The sequence below is a fragment of the Crocuta crocuta genome, unplaced genomic scaffold (assembly GCF_008692635.1).
Source record: "Crocuta crocuta isolate KB4526 unplaced genomic scaffold, BGI_CrCroc_1.0 scaffold50, whole genome shotgun sequence".
Lineage (NCBI taxonomy): Eukaryota > Metazoa > Chordata > Mammalia > Carnivora > Hyaenidae > Crocuta > Crocuta crocuta.
In genome coordinates this window covers 3,546,378-3,564,777 of record NW_027527428.1, presented here as the reverse complement: position 1 = coordinate 3,564,777, position 18,400 = coordinate 3,546,378, and the positions used below count along the sequence as shown (strand labels likewise).

The 18,400-nt window shown below is 59.8% G+C and overlaps 1 protein-coding gene across 1 annotated transcript in view; it reads left to right on the top strand.

Annotated features, from left to right (window-relative positions):
- The window catches only part of UBE2O (ubiquitin conjugating enzyme E2 O), a 67,412-nt gene extending 49,070 nt beyond the window's left edge, over positions 1–18,342 (top strand). Inside the window, exons 3-19 of the mRNA XM_077756236.1 lie at positions 4,329–4,388; positions 4,492–4,602; positions 6,608–6,705; positions 7,292–7,355; positions 8,018–8,161; positions 8,606–8,715; positions 8,826–8,976; positions 9,220–9,692; positions 10,050–10,204; positions 10,442–10,554; positions 10,646–10,774; positions 11,357–11,446; positions 12,543–13,239; positions 13,504–13,640; positions 16,116–16,319; positions 16,423–16,480; positions 16,530–18,342. Of these exons, the coding sequence (XP_077612362.1) occupies positions 4,329–4,388; positions 4,492–4,602; positions 6,608–6,705; positions 7,292–7,355; positions 8,018–8,161; positions 8,606–8,715; positions 8,826–8,976; positions 9,220–9,692; positions 10,050–10,204; positions 10,442–10,554; positions 10,646–10,774; positions 11,357–11,446; positions 12,543–13,239; positions 13,504–13,640; positions 16,116–16,319; positions 16,423–16,480; positions 16,530–17,200 (3,465 nt within the window). The 3' untranslated portion in view covers positions 17,201–18,342. The remainder of the gene's footprint in view (positions 1–4,328; positions 4,389–4,491; positions 4,603–6,607; positions 6,706–7,291; positions 7,356–8,017; positions 8,162–8,605; positions 8,716–8,825; positions 8,977–9,219; positions 9,693–10,049; positions 10,205–10,441; positions 10,555–10,645; positions 10,775–11,356; positions 11,447–12,542; positions 13,240–13,503; positions 13,641–16,115; positions 16,320–16,422; positions 16,481–16,529) is intronic.
- The last annotated feature ends 58 nt before the right edge of the window (positions 18,343–18,400 follow it).

Sequence of the window (18,400 nt, the reverse complement as noted above, 5' to 3'; positions counted from 1 at the left end):
GAGGCTCCCTGCCATGTTGCCTTTTCCCAGCCAGGAGCTCTGCCTTCTGAGAAGATTCTGTTGAGGGCGATCCTTTCCCCCACAGCTCTGGTCTCAGTGCCACCATTGTGGGGGCGGCCTCAGGGCCCCTCAGCCCCAACACAGGTGGTGCTTTGGGCTAGATCAGTCTTTGTCGTGGCATCAGGGATAGGATGGGGGGCTGTCCTCTGCTTCCTTGGATGTTTAACAGCCTCCCTACCCACGACCTACCAGAAACCCTTTTCCCAGTGGTGACAACGAAAAATGCCTGCAGACAGTCCAGATGTTCTCTGGGGGCAGAGTTGCCTCCAGTTGAGAACCGCTGGGCTAACTGGTCTCCCTACCCCTCTTTACAGCGCGCTCTCCACCCAACAGCCAGAGGATCCTTTGAACAGTATTGTCATGCACGCTCTCTGCTCTGAGCCCTGCACTGGCTTCCGACTCTATAAGGATGGAATCTCAAGTCCTTCCTGCAGTTCTTTCTGGAAGGCCTGCCCTGCTTGCCGGTCACTGAACATGCAAAGCCCACAGGGTCTTTGTGGCAGAGCCTTTCTCTCTGCTCGGAAAGCCCGCTGCCTTCTAGTACTCAGATCTCTGGCCACATGTCACCTTGGAGTGGCCTTTCCTGACCAGGCATTTAAAATAACTCACTCCCTGGGGCGCCTGGGTGGCTCAGTTGCTTAAGCATCTGACTCTTGATCTCAGCCAGAGCTTGATCTCAGGGTCGTGAGTTCAAGCCCCACGTTGGGCTCTGTGCTGGGCATGAAGCCTAGTTTAAAAAGTAAATAAAATAACTCACTCGTGTTTCCTCCCATTCCCTATCTCTCACCCCTGCCCCCTGAGTTGCCTTTTCCCCCTGTGTGGTACTTAGCACCGCCTGACCTCCCTGCGCTAGAACGTAAGCTTTGTGAGAGCAGGCTCCTGTCTCCCCAGCGCCTGGCCCACGGGAGGTGCGGGGTCATCATTGTTCAGATGAGTCACCTCCTCTGTGAAGTCTGGCTGTCGTCCTGCAGAGCCAGCCAGCTTTCCTGCCTCCAGAACCTGGCGGGGGGGGGAAGGACAAAGGACGTCCCACAGTCTGGTCCCAGAATTGTCTGAAGTAGTGTGTGCCCCCTTTAAAAGCCATCCTCATCCCTTCTCACCCGGACACATGTCACCATTTTGGTGTGGTGTCTTTTTTTCCCCCTGTTCAGAAACCTCTTGACAGCTACGCTCTCAAGAAATGTTGATAGCTCACCACCGCAGAGGGTGTTCAGCTTTTAGAGCCAGTAATGACAGTTGAAATCTGTCCATCCCCCACCTGAGATCCCACTCTGGTAACATTTTTTTTTTTTTTTTTTTTTTTTTTTTGTAACTGCAGTCAGGGTGTACCTAACAGAAAACCACGGTTTTGCATTGTATGGCTAGTTCAGCCCCAGAACCTGGCATTTTCCAGAGCAGGCGTGGCGCCCTCTAGTGCCGGCTCCAGTGCCTGCTCCAGTGCCGAGTGCCTGATCTCTTCCATCTCCGTCCCAGGAACGAATAGAGCGTTGATTGCCTTCATAACCAGGAGAGGTCCTCTGGAGAGGTCAACGTGTGGACCTTCCAGAAACATGCTCTATGCTGTTCTCAGTTTTGCAGCCCTGGGGACGGTTGAGCTTTTTTATGTGGTTAAGAGAATGGCCTCCGGAGCCAGACTGAGTTCAAGTCAAGGTCCACCTCTCTAGAGCTGTGTTTCCCAGCGGTGCCTCCCAGGGTGGGGGTAGGGAGAGCCTTCGTCACGCAGGTAGCACAGGATGGGAGTGGGGCGAGGAAGGGAGGGCGTCTGGAGGGACCTGTGCAGGGGAGAGGCTCCCCGGCGGGAGAGGACGGCCTTGTGTGGACACAGGCAGCGCCCCACGTGGGTAGGATGTAGGGAGCCGGGAAGGAAAGTTGTGAAAGATCTGCAAGAGCCTTGCAGGTTGTCCGAAGCCCTTCCAGACGCCGTTCTCTGTGTCTGGAATCCCTGAGGGAAGGCGGTGTAGCCAGAACCATGGCCGCCACGCCCTTTCTTCTTCTCCCTGCCGCTCCCACTCCGCTCCTCTTCTGGATCGTCAGGGCTTTGGAGAAATGTCACCCCTTGGCATAGAAGGTTAGAAGGGCCTGAGGACCGGGCCTCCCAGTGGGGAGGGCAGCAGAGCCACATCCAGAGGACGTGTTTGCTCACCGGCTCCCCTCTCCCGAGACCACCGAGAACTGTGGCCCTGCCACCGTCAGCGGGGCTCCGAAGGCGGGACGGAGAAAACCTGCCTCTGGCCTTGCAGCGATGGCAGCCTTCACCTGCGTGCCATTCCCACTTTGGCCTCGGAACGGTCACCCCGGTTTCCCCCCTACCTACACTCAGGAGCAGTGCCTCCTGGCCAGGGTGCTGCGAGGCCGGGCAGTATGCCATCATCGACTATACTGACTGAGGATCTGTGCCCGTCCCTTCCCTGTAGCTCTTTCGGGCCCGACACAGACCCCGCAGTGGGCACGTGATCTGCAGACTCAACTTGGGGCTCTTCTTGGGGATCCCCCAGACAGGCAGGGCGGCCTGTGCCCACGGCCGCGACCCACACCAGGGGCAGCACCCCCGGGCCCACACAGCAGCACAGGCCCTCTCCCACTGGATTTCCTGGCACACTGCAACTTTGGTTTCTATGGCAACTTGGAAAGACCCGCAGTTGTGGCTTTTGAAGTCTAAAATGGGAGCAGAGGTTTGAGGTAGGGTGGGACAACGCTGCAAATACCATGCCCCGGCCCAGAGCTGTGGGCACAGAGGGTTACGGGGTGAGAAGTTCTTTGAGTTAGAAAAGTGGCGCCACCATGACAGCAGACTCTGACCAGAGCTCCATGTGGGCCCTCACAGCCTCCAGGGGATCCTCGAGCAGAGGGAAGAAGAGCCTGAGCTCAGAAGGCCTTCAGCCTGTGCCCTGGGGGAGAGCAGATCAGGTGGTGTGATCACATCTGGCATTTGCTGCACACTTACTGTGTGCCCGGCCCCCCGCGATCGTGTGTGCTTTCATTGCCTTTGGAACCCCCTCCACCACTCCCAGACAGCTGCTCTCACAGCTTTTTATACATGTGGATATAAGTGATTTGCCCGAGGTTTCAGAGCTGGCATGTGTACGGGGCTGGCTCAGGGACCCCTAATTTTAACACCCGGGCTCACTCTTAGCTGGATTGTGGGCTTCTATTCCCAGGTAGGAGCATCTCCGTCACTTGTTGATGATGGGGCCCGTGCCTTCCTCCTTTACTTTTTTGTAAGTCACATCCGACTGATAGCAGGGTTTGTTTCAGCCATCATTGCCAGAATTCTGTGACCTTGAGCCAATGTCTCAGTTCTCCCTCCGTGGACTTCACTTTTCCATGTCCTGGGCCTTAGAGTCGGGGAGTGATCCTGAGGAGTCTTAGGTTGGGTGTTGCCTGAGAGAACAGCTCTTGCCCCCCTGTGGTTTGGGGGCTTGCGGTGCCCGTCCACAGGAGGTGGGCGGTCACAGACTCACCCAGCACCGTGACTCAGTGAAGCATTCCTGAGGAGCGGCCCCGGGTGCGGTGAGCCAGCGAAGGAGACATGCGGGCCCGGGGGAGAACCGTCTTGTTGTGCCTGGGCTGCTAGGGGGATCCTGTGCCTGGCAGGGGTGGGGGGCAGCCAGGGCCTGGCAGTCACTGGGCATCTGTGGAGGGATGGGTCAGGTGCTCGCCGAGCGGTTGGCTGGGCTCCAGAGCCGGCCGCCCCAAGAGCTCCCCCTGCAGTACCGCGCTCTGCTCTGCAGTGCAGTCGATAAGGGGCAGGCTGCGGCTGGTCGGCAGGAATAGCCCAGATTAGAAGGTCGAGTCGGGTGATAGCGGGCTTCAGGGTGACCCACATGGCCGGTGTCATGCCGCTCCTCCACCCCCTGTAACTCAGCACTCCGCAGGGGCGAGGGCAGGCGCTCGCAGAAAGTAGAGAGAGGATGTCACTCCTGGCAGAGTGGTTTGCTGTGACCGGCTGTCGAACCTGTAACTTAAAGAAGGCCTCTGTGACCTGTCATTTAGCCACACTTGTCCGTATGATCAGAATGCCCTTCAGTCACCCTGCTGCTTGCCTTTGGAGAAGAGGTGGGGCCTGGAGCTCTGTCTGTCATTCTGGGTGCTGTTAAGGCTGTCTGCTGGGCGTGTGGCTCTGGCCAGAGCTGCTCTCAGCACTTAGGACTTGTGTGCTTCGCTATGGACGTGTCACCCCTCACTTAGGAAGAAGCTGGGGGCAGGGGGGAAATGTACCCTGTACTGACATCAGAGGCCACTGCATCACACCGTGTTCTCTTTCTCAGCTGAAGCTAGAGGACCGCTCGGTGGTGCCCCGGGACGTGGTCCGGCACATGCGATCCACCGTGAGTGTTGGCGCGGGGGTTGCCTGGGGCGTGTCTGGGCTGGGTCTGCCCTGGCGGCTGGTGCTGTGCGTCTGCTCGGGCCTGGATGCCTTCTCCTCCCCAGGACAGCCAGTGCGGCACCGTGATCGACGTCAGCATCGACTGTGCCGTCAAGCTCATCGGCACCAACTGCATCATCTACCCCGTCAACAGCAAGGACCTCCAGCACATCTGGGTGAGCGGCCCCGCCCACTGGGCTGTCTGCTTGTCCCTTGTCCCCAGGCGCATGGCACCTTCCCCGGGGCGGACTCCCTGTGCGGAAGCCGTGCACACGTGAGGTTGGGGCGCATCCCTGCATCTCCAGCATGCATTGCTGCCAGGGTTTGCGCCCCTTCGCTTCCTTTCTTCTGTAACACTCTGCTTTTAAAAAACAAGTTTCTTCCTTAGTTTCTTTTTTAAGTGATTTCAAACTTAGGGAAAGCTGTGCGTTCCCGTGCTCCCCATCATTAGGCTCCTTGGCCTTGAAGCTTTCCCTCCATTTGCCCCATCACCTTCCTCCTCCCTTCCCCACATTTCCTTCTGTCTCTCTAGTCTTTTCTCTGACACACTGGAGAGCAAGCTACAGACACAGCGCCCCACGGGCCTGAAGCACGACAGTGCGTACTTCCCCAGACCCAGAACCTGTCTTTCAGCCGCCTGCCCCGTTCAGGAAGGCAGCTCTCGTGCTCTCCTGTCTGACCCAGAGGCCCCATCCACTGTCCCAACCGACATCCTGTCCCCTCTGACCCAGGACTCTGTTCAGAAGCGCACTTGGCATTCGGTTGTCCGCGCTTTGAATCCTCCTCTGGAGCCACTCCCCAGTCTTGCTTTGTCGCCCATGCCCTGGTACCTTCCAGGGGCTGACCCTGAGCGCGGAGCCGTGTCATGTGGCCTCCTGACCAGATTCAGGCCTCGCCTCCTTGGCAGGACTGTCCGAGCAACACCGGGGCCCTTCCTGCCCGTGGCGCCCAGGGTGTTCACTGCCATCCTGGGGGTGTTGGCGTCTCTGCCATGTTTACGCTTTTGCAAGGACTCTGCTCTGGGGAGAGAGGCTTCAGGGTTGCGTCAATAACCTGTTGTTTATGAAGCCCCACCCACCAGCCGCAGCCTGTGTTAGCGATTCCCACCCGAGCCGCCAGCAGTCTGATGCTCGCTGGGTGGTGCTTTCATGGCACCTTGGCTTCTCGTCCTTTTTATTGGCACTCTGTATGGAAGAGCTTCACCTTCAGCCTCATTCATTCATTTGTTCCTTTTCACATCAGTACGGACTCCAAGATTCCCTTTTGTTCAGTTGGTAATCCGTTATTACCATTATTTGTCTTGTGGCTTAAATTATCCCAGATTTGGCCAGTAAGTGCCCCTTCAAGCTGATACCTGTGTCCTTTTGACATACCCTTATCCTGAGTTTTGTTTTTGTTTCTGTCTTAAGCACTCTTTCTACCATTTCTAATCTGGCCCTGGAATCAGCCATTTCTCCAGAGAGCCTTGGTTCCTTTCAGAGGGGATGGCACTCTAGACAGCAAGGTCTGGCTCTGTGTGGGTGTGCCGGCCACCTGTTAGGGCCTCTCTGGGCCACACTAGGAGATGCATGTGTACACAGTCACATCTGAGTTTGTCGGTGCCGGGTCTGCATACGCGTGAAAGTATGTGATTCTGTCTGAACGCCTCTGGCTCCATTCCAGCGGCTCAGGTTCTTTCCTTCCTTCCCCTTTTCTGCGTGCGTGAGCCCCTCCCCCAGCAGCGGGACACCTGCGTATAGCTCACTTGTCCCCACGACCACCCTCTACCTGCCGCTTCCACGGCCCACTCCTGCCCAGGAGCCCTGTGTCCTTGGGGCCCCCGTGACCTCTGCACAGCTCTCTCGTTGCCACCAGGCGGCCTCCCACCCTGCCACCCCCTCCTCCCAACTGAGGAGGGAGAGCTGGGGTGCAGCACAGAACTCGCGGGAGGTGGGCTGGCCCAGGCAGTGAGCTGCCCAGGTCCCTCCTCCGTCTCCGGACAAAGCNGCTCTCTCGTTGCCACCAGGCGGCCTCCCACCCTGCCACCCCCTCCTCCCAACTGAGGAGGGAGAGCTGGGGTGCAGCACAGAACTCGCGGGAGGTGGGCTGGCCAGGTCCCTCCTCCGTCTCCGGGCAAAGTGGAGCTGGGGCGCTGCACACCAGGGCCACCTGCTGCCCCTCACACCCCGGCCTGGTCCACAGCCCTTCATGTACGGGGACTACATTGCCTATGACTGCTGGCTGGGGAAGGTCTACGACTTAAAGAACCAGATCATCCTGAAGCTGTCCAATGGTGCCAGGTACACAGCTCGCCTGGGCTACAGGGTCACCCCCTGCAGGGGCTGCCTGCGGGCCGGTGGGGGCGGGGGGGTGGCAAGGGTGTCTTCTCCTGGGGCCTGTGGTGACACGCAGTGCTGGTGCTGGGTGCCCACCCCTGGTCTGGTATCCTGTCGCCCTGGCCTAATTCAGAGTATCTGTTAGGGCTAATGCTTTCATTTTAGATCATTTTCTTTTTTTAATTTATTTTTTATTTTTTTAATGTTTTATTTCTGAGAGAGAGAGAGCGAGCGAGCATGAGAGAGAGAGAGTGCGCAGGGGAGGGTCAGAGAGAGAGGGAGACACAGAATCTGAAACAGGCTTTAGGCTCTGAACTGGCTGTCAGCACAGAGCCTGATGCGGGGCTCGAACCCACAAACCGTGAGATCATGACCTGAGCCGAAGTCAACACTTAACTGAGCCACCCAGGTGCCCCAGCTTTCATTTTAGATCATTTTCAGTGGTAGTCAGCACTCAGGGGTTGGGGCCCTGTGTGTCTTGGGTGCCCCTTGTGCCGGTGTGCCCGTCGTCATTCCCTGGTGGAGACCAAGGCCTCGTTCGCTGTTTCAGGTGCTCCATGAACACAGAAGATGGCGCCAAGCTCTACGACGTCTGTCCCCACGTCAGCGACTCTGTACGTTTGGTCCAGGCCCGGGAGGCTTCTCCGGGGAGCATTGGTGGGAGGTGGACAGGGTCTCACGTTCCTCTGCCCTCTGGGCTGCACCAGAAGGAGGAATTCTTAGCAAAGAGCTGCGAGCCAGCCCGGGCTAAGCAAACACTGCTTCTAGGCAGAGTGGTTTCCTAGAAAAGGGGTGGGTGTGCACAAAGGTACGGCAACAAAGTATTAGAACGTCTCTTTGCCTTTGGCAACTGTATTCTTTCTTTATAAAGTAACCACTTTTCAATATTAGAGTAGTGCCCTGTGTTGTTACACTGGGGTAGTTCAAAACACTATCTACGGCCACTTCCACTTGTAAGTAGTACGGGAAGGGTGCATGAGCAAACCGGCGTGGGGACTCCTGCCCCCGGAGTCCTCGAAGTGTCACCCTTGACCAACAACACTGCTGTGGCCTGAGCGCCTGTTAGAACGAGTCAGGTGTCTGTTCTGACGAGCTCCCTGGGCGACTTAGGTGCATCTTAGGCGTGAAGGGTGCTCTCTGGAGCCCCAGGGTCTGTCTTAGCCTGGGGGGCTGGCAGCACACGGGTGTAAGGGAAGGGAGGGGCAGGTGCAGAGAACACTGTCCCCCGAGGAGGCGCCGCTCACAGGGACCTTTTCTCTGGCCCCAAATCCCACAGGGTCTCTTCTTTGATGACTCCTATGGCTTCTACCCGGGCCAGGTGCTCATCGGCCCTGCCAAGATCTTCTCCAGCGCCCAGTGGCTGTCTGGGGTCAAGCCTGTGCTCAGCACCAAGAGCAAGTTCCGGGTGGTGGTGGAAGAGGCAGGGCCGGGCTGGGGCTGGGGCTGGGGCTGGGGCTGGGGCAGGGGGCGGGAGGGCTGGGCCGGGGCCTCTGCGTCCTGGTGCCGAGCTCTTGCCCGCTCCCTTGCTGTCTGCCTGGAAGACCAAGCCCTGCTCCTTGGCCCTGTTGATCTGAAAGGGCTTTAAGGATAAAGGGAAGCCAGGGTGTGGTCATGGGGTGACTGATAGGCAGATGTCCCCCCACCTGACGGGCCCACACCGAGCAAGGGGCGACGGTGGTGAGTGGCGGGCCGTGAGGCTGTAGTTGTCACAGGTGGGGCCTGCTCTGGGTGCGTCCTACTTGGTGTGATGCCATGAAGACCCCTCTGCGTCCTGCTCTGGAGGTCACGTGGGCTCCGAGCAGCTGCGTCACCGAGAGAGCTACTGAGCTGCCGACTAAGGCCCTGTCCCGCCCGCCATCCCCAGGTGCAGGTGGTAGAGCTCAAAGTCACGTGGATCACCAAGAGTTTCTGTCCAGGGGGCACGGACAGCGTCAGCCCCCCGCCCTCTGTCATTACCCAGGAAAACCTAGGCAGGTGAGTGGCTCCAGCACGCCCACCCCAGCGACCCAGTGGTGAGCCCTGCGCGTGTCTCTGGACCGAAGTCACAGGTGTGGTGGTCCAGTCCCCCCTGCTCTCCCTCCCAGGGTGAAGCGTCTCGGATGCTTTGACCATGCTCAGCGGCAGCTTGGGGAGCGCTGTCTGTATGTCTTCCCAGCCAAGGTAGAGCCGGCCAAGATTGCCTGTGAATGTCCAGAAAAACACTGCGCCCAGGGGGAGGGCTCTATGGCCAAGAAGGTATGTCCTTGGGGTTGGGATTGGTGGGCATTTGAGGAACTGGCCTTGAGCTATTTCCACAGCCAGGAAGGACGGTCTGTGCTTTAGGCCTTGGGGGGCAGCCCTGATCACCTTGCAGGCCACCTAGGTGTGTATAGCTGCCCCCCTTCCCCCCCAAGCTGCCTGGGTGTCCCACGTGCCCAGGGCGGGGCCGGGGGAGCCCTGCTGCGCCACAGCCCCGTGCTCCCTGTTCCGCCCTCATAGGTGAAGCGCCTGTTGAAGAAGCAGGTCGTGAGGATCATGTCCTGCTCCCCGGACACCCAGTGCTCCAGAGACCATTCCGTGGAGGACCCAGGGAAGAAAGGAGGGGCCAAGGCCAAGAGTGAAGTGGGATCCGTCAGCCCCGAGGAGACGCCCGACGGCTCCGCCAGCCCCGTGGAGACGCAGGATGAGGGCCCGGAGGAGGCCCAGGACGCGGGCGAGCAGCTGCCCCCCTTCCTGCTGAAGGAGGGGGGCGATGACAGGCTGCACTCGGCAGAGCAGGATGCGGATGACGAGGCCGCCGACGACACGGATGACACCAGCTCCGTGACCTCGTCCGCGAGCTCCACCACCTCCTCCCAGAGCGGCAGCGGCACAAGCAGGAAGAAGAGCATCCCCTTGTCCATCAAGAACTTGAAGCGAAAACACAAGCGGAAGAAGAATAAAATCACTCGTGACTTTAAGCCGGGGGACAGGTAAAGCCAGGGCGCCCTCTCCCTCCTGGGGGTGTGTCCAGCCTGACGCTGTCTGTTTGGCGGCCGCAGGCGTGAGTGCTCGCTCTGCAAGCCCCGCGCAGGCTCGGGGGCGCCCAGCTGGGGCCACGTAGGTGCCCGGCATTGGCCTGCGCGGAGAGGAGAGCTCTGGGAGCAGGGCCAGCGGGTGGCGTGGAGGCGCCGTGCGGCCCGAGTCTGGCCTCCAGGACCACACGCCCTGAGCTCTCCCAAATGAGGCTTCAGGGGAGCTCACGGGGCACTGGGGGTGCGAGGGAGCGTTCACGGACCTTCCTTCTGTCCGTGCCTGTTGGGCGTGACCCGGCTGCCCCGCTCCTGCAGGGTGGCGGTGGAGGTGGTGACCACCATGACCTCGGCAGACGTGATGTGGCAGGACGGCTCCGTGGAGTGCAACATCCGCTCCAACGACCTCTTCCCCGTGCACCACCTGGACAACAATGAATTCTGCCCTGGAGACTTCGTGGTGGACAAGCGAGGTAGTGCCGGGCCTGGGCGGGGCTCGGGAAGATGGACCAGAGGTCTCAGGGTGGAGAGGAGACGCCCCCTTTCAGGGTGACTCGCTTTTTCAAGGACTGGGGGCAGCCTTCTCTGGCCTCTCCCAGCCTCGCCAGAGGACCCGGGTGCTGTGCCCTGCTGGGGTCGCCAGGTAGTGGGGGGCAGGCAGCGCCCCCAGGGATCCTTAGCCGGTCACGTTGCTTCCTCCGGTTTCCCAGTCCAGAGCTGCCCGGACCCCGCGGTCTACGGCGTGGTGCAGTCTGGGGACCACGTGGGCCGCACCTGCATGGTGAAGTGGTTCAAGCTGCGGCCCAGCGGTGATGACGTGGAGGTATGTGCGGCCCCGCTTCCTCCTTCAGGGCGGGCTCTGGTGGGCCAGCCCCAGGGCCCCTGGGCTCACACCAGCCCGTCCTGTGCTCCAGCTGATTGGAGAAGAGGAAGATGTGAGCGTCTATGACATTGCTGACCACCCTGACTTCCGGTTCCGCACGACGGACATCGTCATCCGCATCGGCAATACTGAGGATGGAGCTTCTCACAAGGAGGATGAGGTGTGCCTGCCCCACCCCCCTTGTGGCCGTTTCCCGCTCTCCGCCCCAGGCAGCATCTGCAGTCCCTGGGGATGCCGCCAGGTGGCTCCAGGAGACCACGCCTGCAAGCGTCCTCTGGGCTCCGCGCCCGCCTCAGTCCCCTCCCCGGAGCAGAGCTGGCCGCCTCCGCCAGGATTTGCCTGCCTGTCGGGATCAGACTTCACGTAGCTGCTCCCTGAGCCCTAGTGGCTCCGTTTCGTGGGGGAGTGGGACCCCTGGTGCTGAGCGCCGTGGGGGCACAGGAGGGGCTGGGGAGGTGGGGTCCAGCCGAAGGGCAGGAACCCCACCTGGAGACTGTGAGGAAGCCCAGGGCAGGCAGAATGCCGAGCGGGAGGGAGTTAACGGCTCGTGTGCTCCACTGCTGGCTGCAGCCACGGGGCCCCGCGCCTGAGCTGCTCGCTGTGCACGGCCTCTGGCCGGCACCCGTGTCCCTGTTCACGGGCCTCGCCCTTGTCACCCATTGCCGGAGCTCCCTTTTGGAGGTGATCTGGTCCTCACCCTTCAGAGAGCTGCTCCCTTGACCCTGTCCTGTCTGCCCTGCAGCCATCAGTTGGCCAGGTGGCCCGTGTGGACGTCAGCAGCAAGGTGGAGGTGGTGTGGGCGGACAACTCAAAGACCATCATCCTGCCCCAGGTAAGCCCCTGCTGAGACCCAGACCGCTCGGCTCGTAACTCGCAGCCGGGCTGGGAGCTGTGGCTGGTCTCCTGTCCCCGCTCACGGAACAGGGAGACAGGCTCTCAGGTCTTCCTGGTGAGGGTCTCTTCTTTGGGGTGTTGGGGTCTCAGGGAGCGCCTGAGAGAAAGGAGCTGTTCCATGCAAAGCTGTGGGGGGAGGGAGTCCAGAGGACACCAGGGCAGCCCACGGCTGGCCCGTAGCCTTGTTCCACCTGGAAGTTTCCCCAGGTTGCCAGGTGTGTGCAGATTCTCACAAGCTTTCCAGATTTGCCGGTATCCCCATCTCACTGTGCTAAGAAACGCCGGTTACTTCCTATAGGAGATTAAAGTTTTTCCCACCAACATTCCTAGGAAAACTTCCACAGATTAGCAAGAGAAAGGGGAAGAGCTGACCCCCGTCCCAGCCCCTGCTGGTGGGTTCTGAGCAGCAAAGCTACTCTCAGGACCATTTCNAGATCATGACCTAAGCGAAAGTCGGACGCTTAACCAACTAAGCCACCCAGGCGCCCCTCTCAGGACCGTTTCTTTACCCTTGTGTTTGAGCTGATCTGCACACCCCAGCTCCCCTCTCCTGGCACCTTCACGGGGGAGGGGAGGGGGTGGCTCACCCCCTTGTCCCGGCAGCCATTCCAGGGATACGGGGACAGGATGTGACACGGGCCAGCTCTGCTGAACCTCCCGCTCCTATCGCATGTTCTCAGCTACCAGCACAGTCCCACAGAGGTGGCCGACCTGAATCCTCTGGGGGGGGGGGTGCTGGATTTGCCACCAAGGTCGAATGGTGGCCAGGTACACACAGGGGCAGGGGAGGCCAGAACAGCCTTTGGCTGTTGGCTGGGTTTTCAATGCCCGTCGGTGGGTGGGCGGCAGGCGGAGGCGCCTCCCGGAGACCCAGGGGCCGGCTAACATGGAGGCCCAGCTGCATAGTCGCGAGCGGGAGATGGGCAAGGGGTGGGCGGGGCCTGCCGGGGCCTCCGTGCACCCGGTCACCGTCAGCTCTGAGGGCCGGGGCCCGGCGGAGCCTCTCTGAGTTGCCTGTGCCTGTCTTCCCCAAGCACTTGTACAACATCGAGTCTGAGATCGAGGAGTCGGACTACGACTCGGTGGAAGGCAGCACGAGCGGGGCGTCCTCGGATGAGTGGGAAGACGACAGCGACAGCTGGGAGACGGACAACGGGCTGGTGGAGGATGAGCACCCCAAGGTAGAGGAGCCCCCCGTCCCACCCGCGGAACAGCCGGCGGCCCCCGAGGAGGACAAGGGGGTGGTGATCAGCGAAGAGGCCGCCACGGCCGCCATCCAGGGGGCTGTGGCCATGGCCGCCCCCGTGGCTGGGCTGATGGAGAAGGCGGGCAAAGACGGACCCCCGAAGAGCTTCCGGGAGTTGAAAGAGGCCATCAAGATCCTTGAGAGCCTCAAGAACATGACTGTGGAGCAGCTTCTGACGGGCTCGCCCACCTCCCCCACCGTGGAGCCTGAGAAACCAACTCGGGAGAAGAAGTTTCTAGATGACATCAAGAAACTGCAGGAAAACCTCAAGAAGACCCTGGACAACGTGGCCATCGCAGAGGAGGAGAAGATGGAGGCGATGCCAGACACGGAGCGCAAGGAGGAGAAGCCCGAAGGCCAGTCGCCCGTGAAGGCCGAGTGGCCCAGCGAGACCCCGGTGCTGTGTCAGCAGTGCGGCGGCAAGCCCGGCGTCACCTTCACCAGCGCTAAGGGCGAGGTCTTCTCGGTGCTGGAGTTCGCGCCCTGTGAGTGACCTTGCTTTTGTTAGCAGACGTGGTGGCCGGGTGGCCGGCTGCCGCCTGAGGGGAGGAGGCCGTGTCCCCGGGGCGGCCGTGGTGCCGATGCCCGGCCGGGGGCTGTGAAGCCTGTGGGGCTGTTCGCCTGTCTGGGGAGCATCCTGAGCAGTTCAGCTGCTCCCTCCAGCCCAGGCTGCCCGAGGGCGGCGGCTGTGTTTCCAGATGGAGCTCTCGGGGTCTCTTAGGGACCGACTGTTCTTTCTTCCCTTGCAGCAAATCACTCGTTTAAGAAAATTGAGTTCCAGCCTCCAGAAGCCAAGAAGTTCTTCAGCACAGTACGGAAGGAGATGGCGCTGCTGGCTACCTCACTGCCCGATGGCATCATGGTCAAGACTTTCGAGGATAGAATGGCAAGTAGCCTGGTGTGGGCTTGGCGTAGGCGGGCTGTGCCCGTGGGCGAGCCTGGTGCCCGGAGGCTCCTGGGCGGCCATCCACACCCCTCACGGGGCGGGAGCAGGTGCAGTCGGGTGGGGGCCAGCGTCCCACATGTGCATCTGCATCCAGGGTCCCTTCTTTCCTCCTTCCTGCTAAAAGTTCCTTTTGAAGTACAGAATTAACATGTGAGGACTGTTCTCTTGGGATACTAGAACATTCTAGAAAAGGCTAAAGTTGCCTCTGACCAATCCGCACCTAGCCCCTAGGAGTCATGACTCTAGGAGTTTAGTGGGTCTCCTTTCAGAAGATGTTTTTTCATGTTTTACCTTCTCAGGGGGCCCCATAAACATTTTGTATTTTGTAAACGTTACGTGAACAGCCTTACGTCGTACATGTCATCTGTGGTTTGGCTTTTTTCACTCACTGGGGTCATTTTTGAGACCTACCCATGTTGATGACATTGATCTAGTTCATCCAGCTTCTTTAGCTACAGACTAGCGTCCCCTCACGCGGCCGTGTCACGTAGCGTTTTATGCTCCTGTCTTCCCGGCCCAGGCCCAGGGCTGAGTCCTGCCGCCAGAGGCTGTGTGAGCACCTGGTCACTCCAGGCACGGACCGCCTGTCCCTTCATTTCTCCAGCACGCTTACCAGGCGCCTGCCTCACGCTGGGCATCGTGCGGGACCCCGAACTCGAATCTGACCTGGGCCCCAGCGCCAGCCCAGCCCCAGCGGAAGGGGTCACAGGACAGAGAGGTGTTGTTCTGACCTTGCTGCCGCAGGGCCAGAAACCACAGGGTCGGTGCTGCTCCGGGTTCTCAGTGACACCCCGGCTGGTTCTTGGGTTTTAGTAAAACTTGTGAAGACCCCAGCCGGTCTCAGCTGTGCTGAGAGAGGGGAAGAGCGTGTCTTCCAAGTCTCACTCGGACGGCCTGGGAAGGAGCACCTTCTCTTGAGGCCCACAGGGCGGCCCCGCAGCGAGCTGCAGGGGAGGCTGCTGTCGGCCCACCCCGCGCTCCGCCATCGCCTGGCGCGGGTCTGGTGGCCGATGCCGCCCCTCCCCCAGCGCGCACGGACTTAGGGCATCCATGGGGTGTCTGCCCGGTGCCGTGGTGACCTGAGGCTGTGGCGCTCTGCCCACGTGTCTGCTGGCATTCCAGATCCCCTGTCCCTCCGCTTCCCTAACAGCAGGGGGAGCTTTGCGGCCCTAGAATGTTCTTTCATTTTCTAACTGGTTGTAATTATTACAGGTCTGCATGAGGGCGGAGGTCAGGGCAGGTGTTGTAAGGAGTAAACGTGAAAGTAATGAAGGGCGCCCGGGGGGCTCAGTCGGTTCAGTGTCTGACTCTTGGTTTTGGCTCGGGTGGTGATCTCAACAGCGGGGGGGGAGAATGAGGCCTGTGTCAGGCTCTTCGCTGACAGCACAGAGCCTGCCTGGGACTCTCTCTCTCTCTCTTCCTCTCTCTCTGCCTCTCCTTCACTTGTGCTCTTTCTCAAAATAGATAAACTAAACTAAAAAAAAAAAAAAGGCAGAAAGAAAAGTATCCATTTGAAATCATTTTTAAAAATAAGGGTTGCCTGGGGGTGCCTGGGTGGCTCAGTTGGTTAAACGTCTGACTTTGACTCAGGTCATGATCTCACATGGTTCTTAGGTTCGAGCCCCACGTCATGCTCTGTGCTGACAGCTCGGAGCCTGGAGCTGCTTCCAATTCTGTGTCTCCCTCCTTCTCTCTCTGTCCCTCCCCTGCTCCTACTCTGTCTCTGTCTCTCAAAAATAAATTAAAAACATTGTAAAAATTAAAAAAATAAAATAAGGGGTGCCTGGGTGATTCAGTTGGTTAAGCCTCCAACTTCTGCTCGGGTCATGATCTCAGGATTGTGAGTTCGAGCCCTGCGTCAGGTTCTGTGTCTCCCTCTCTGTATGCCTCTCCCTGGCTTGCACTCCATCTCTCTCTCTCTCTCTCTCTCAAAAATAAACATTTAAGAAACTTTTTAATAAAAAATCAAATTTTTTTTAATGTTTTTTATTTATTTCTAGGAGAGAGAGAGACAGCGTGAGCAGGGGAGGGTCAGAGAGAGAGGGAGTCACAGACTGAAACAGGCTCCAGGCTCTGAGCTGGCAGTCAGCACAGAGCCCGACGCGGGGCTCGAACCCACGAACCGCGAGATCATGACCTAAGCGAAAGTCGGACGCTTAACCGACTAAGCCACCCAGGCGCCCCTAAAAAATCAAAATTTTAAAAAACAGAAGTCATAATGACTTAATGGTGAAAAAAAAACCTCGTAAACACAACTGTGGATGATTCTGTTCATGCCAGGAGTTAAAGGATGCCACGTGGGTCTGCACACAGATATTTGCCTTTCGCTTCTCAGTAGCCGTGGTGTCTGGAGCCACGCGGGAACCGTGTGCATCAGCCCCCGCCCCCACCAACCTCAGCCCTCCCTCCCTGTAGGACCTCTTCTCAGCCCTGATCAAGGGCCCCACTCGCACCCCCTACGAGGACGGCCTCTACTTATTTGACATCCAGCTCCCCAACATCTACCCAGCCGTGCCCCCCCACTTCTGCTACCTCTCCCAGTGCAGTGGCCGCCTGAACCCCAACCTGTATGACAACGGGAAGGTGTGCGTCAGCCTCCTGGGCACCTGGATCGGAAAGGTGAGAGCGGTGCCGGGAGCTGGCTGCGGAGGGAGGGGAGCGGGTGGGGGCGGCCGTCTGGGACGGAGCTGATTGGGCTGTGCTGTGCGTGTGCGTGTTCCAGGGCACAGAGAGGTGGACGAGCAAATCCAGCCTTCTGCAGGTGCTCATCTCCATCCAAGGTATGGTGGGCAGGGGGCGGGGNTCGCGCCCCCGCACCCCCACCCCCAGGTCTGATCCTGGTGAACGAACCCTACTACAACGAGGCGGGCTTCGACAGCGACCGGGGCCTGCAGGAGGGGTATGAGAACAGTCGCTGCTACAACGAAATGGCGCTCATCCGCGTGGTGCAGTCTATGACGCAGCTGGTGCGACGGCCGCCCGAGGTCTTCGAGCAGGAGATCCGGCAGCACTTCCGTACCGGTGGCTGGCGGCTCGTGAACCGCATCGAGTCCTGGCTGGAAACGCACGCCCTGCTGGAGAGGGCCCAGGCGCTGCCCAACGGGGTCCCCAAGGACAGCAGCTCCCCGGAGCCACCCGCCACCGCCGAGCTCTCAGACTACGGCCGAGACGAAGCTGAGGACGGAGGGCTGGCCCCCGGAGAGGCCTCCCAGGGCTCAGACTCGGAGGGCGGCGCCCAGGGCCTGGCCTCAGCCAGCAGGGACCGCACAGACCAGACTTCGGAGGCCGCGCCTGACGCCCCGGTGCCCCCCAGCGTCAGACCAAAGAAGCGGAGAAAGAGCTACCGCAGCTTCTTGCCGGAGAAGAGTGGCTATCCCGACATCGGCTTCCCTCTCTTCCCGCTCTCCAAGGGCTTCATCAAGAGCATCCGGGGTGTCCTGGCGCAGTTCCGGGCCGCCCTGCTAGAGGCGGGCATGCCAGAGAGCGTGGAGGACAAGTAGCCGCCAGCCCTCAAGGAAGGAGCGTCGTGTGGGGAGAGGCTAGCTGCTGCCCGCTCCCTTCCTCCCCGGAACCTTCCCCCTTCCCATTTTCTCCTCTGTCCCCAACGCAAAAGCCCCTCGCTGCCCCCTCCCCGAGGTGAGTTTGATGCTGAAGTGCAAGAAGTTCCATGAGATGCTGCCGTTTTCTTTTCCGGAGCAATCTTCCGACAGGCCGGTCCCCTGTGGCGAAGAGAATCTGAAACCTGTTGCTGATTTTCCACTTGTCACCCAGGCAGAGCGTCCCGGCACTTGCTCCCTCGCCGTCCCCCGTCGGGGCGGAGGTGGGGTCTTCCGAGGGCCTGGCACGGGGCGTGCTCTGCCCCACGAGCCGCGCAGCTCGGCCGCAGGACGAGTGGGTGTGCCTTGCATGAAGTGTGGGCTGCTCCAGCGGATCCCCCAGCCCCGTCCCCCAGCCCTTTCCACCTCTTCCGTGCCCCCATAGCTTCCCCGCTCCCGGGTCCCCCGCAGCTGCCGCCTCCAGATCCTCCCTCGTCCCGCCCCTCCCCGCAGCTGAGGAGTCGTGGCTGCCGCCACCGACTCCTGGCTCCGCTCTGGACCGTTGACCACAGGATGACCCTCAGGCCTGTTGAACTTGCTCTCTAAGAGAGGTTGGGACCAGGCTTGGTTCAGGGTGACCCGCGGGAGAGGTGGTGGCTGTCGCGCCTGATGTGGAATGAGGGCCAGGTTGCTGCTGGACAGGAAGACAGCTGTGGGTGCCTTGCTCGTGTGGCCCAGGTGGCTGGGGGCGGGGCAGTGGCACAGACCAGGCCCGCAGGTGCCCTCCCGTCACCACATGCTGACCCTGGGAGGTGACACAGGAGCTGGCCCTCCCTCTCTCTCTTTCTCTCTCTCTCTCTCTCTCTCTCTCGGTTGACGACGAGGCCTCCTGATGCTTACAAACTGCAGGCTCAGTCTGGGGGGAGAGGTGGCCAGCAGGGGTTCTCCCTCGCAGAGTCCGGCCCAGAGGTTTACAAAGTTTTCTAAGCTTTTGATAACGTGAAGCCCCAGGTTAAGAGGATGCTGTTGAGCACATTGCAGCTATGTAATTTTTGGTGTATGTATGTAATATTTAAGGTTGAAAGAAAATAAATCTCAAAAGCAAAGATATTAACTCTTACTAGAAAAAAAAAAGACAAAAAAAAAAAAAAAAGAAAAAAAAGA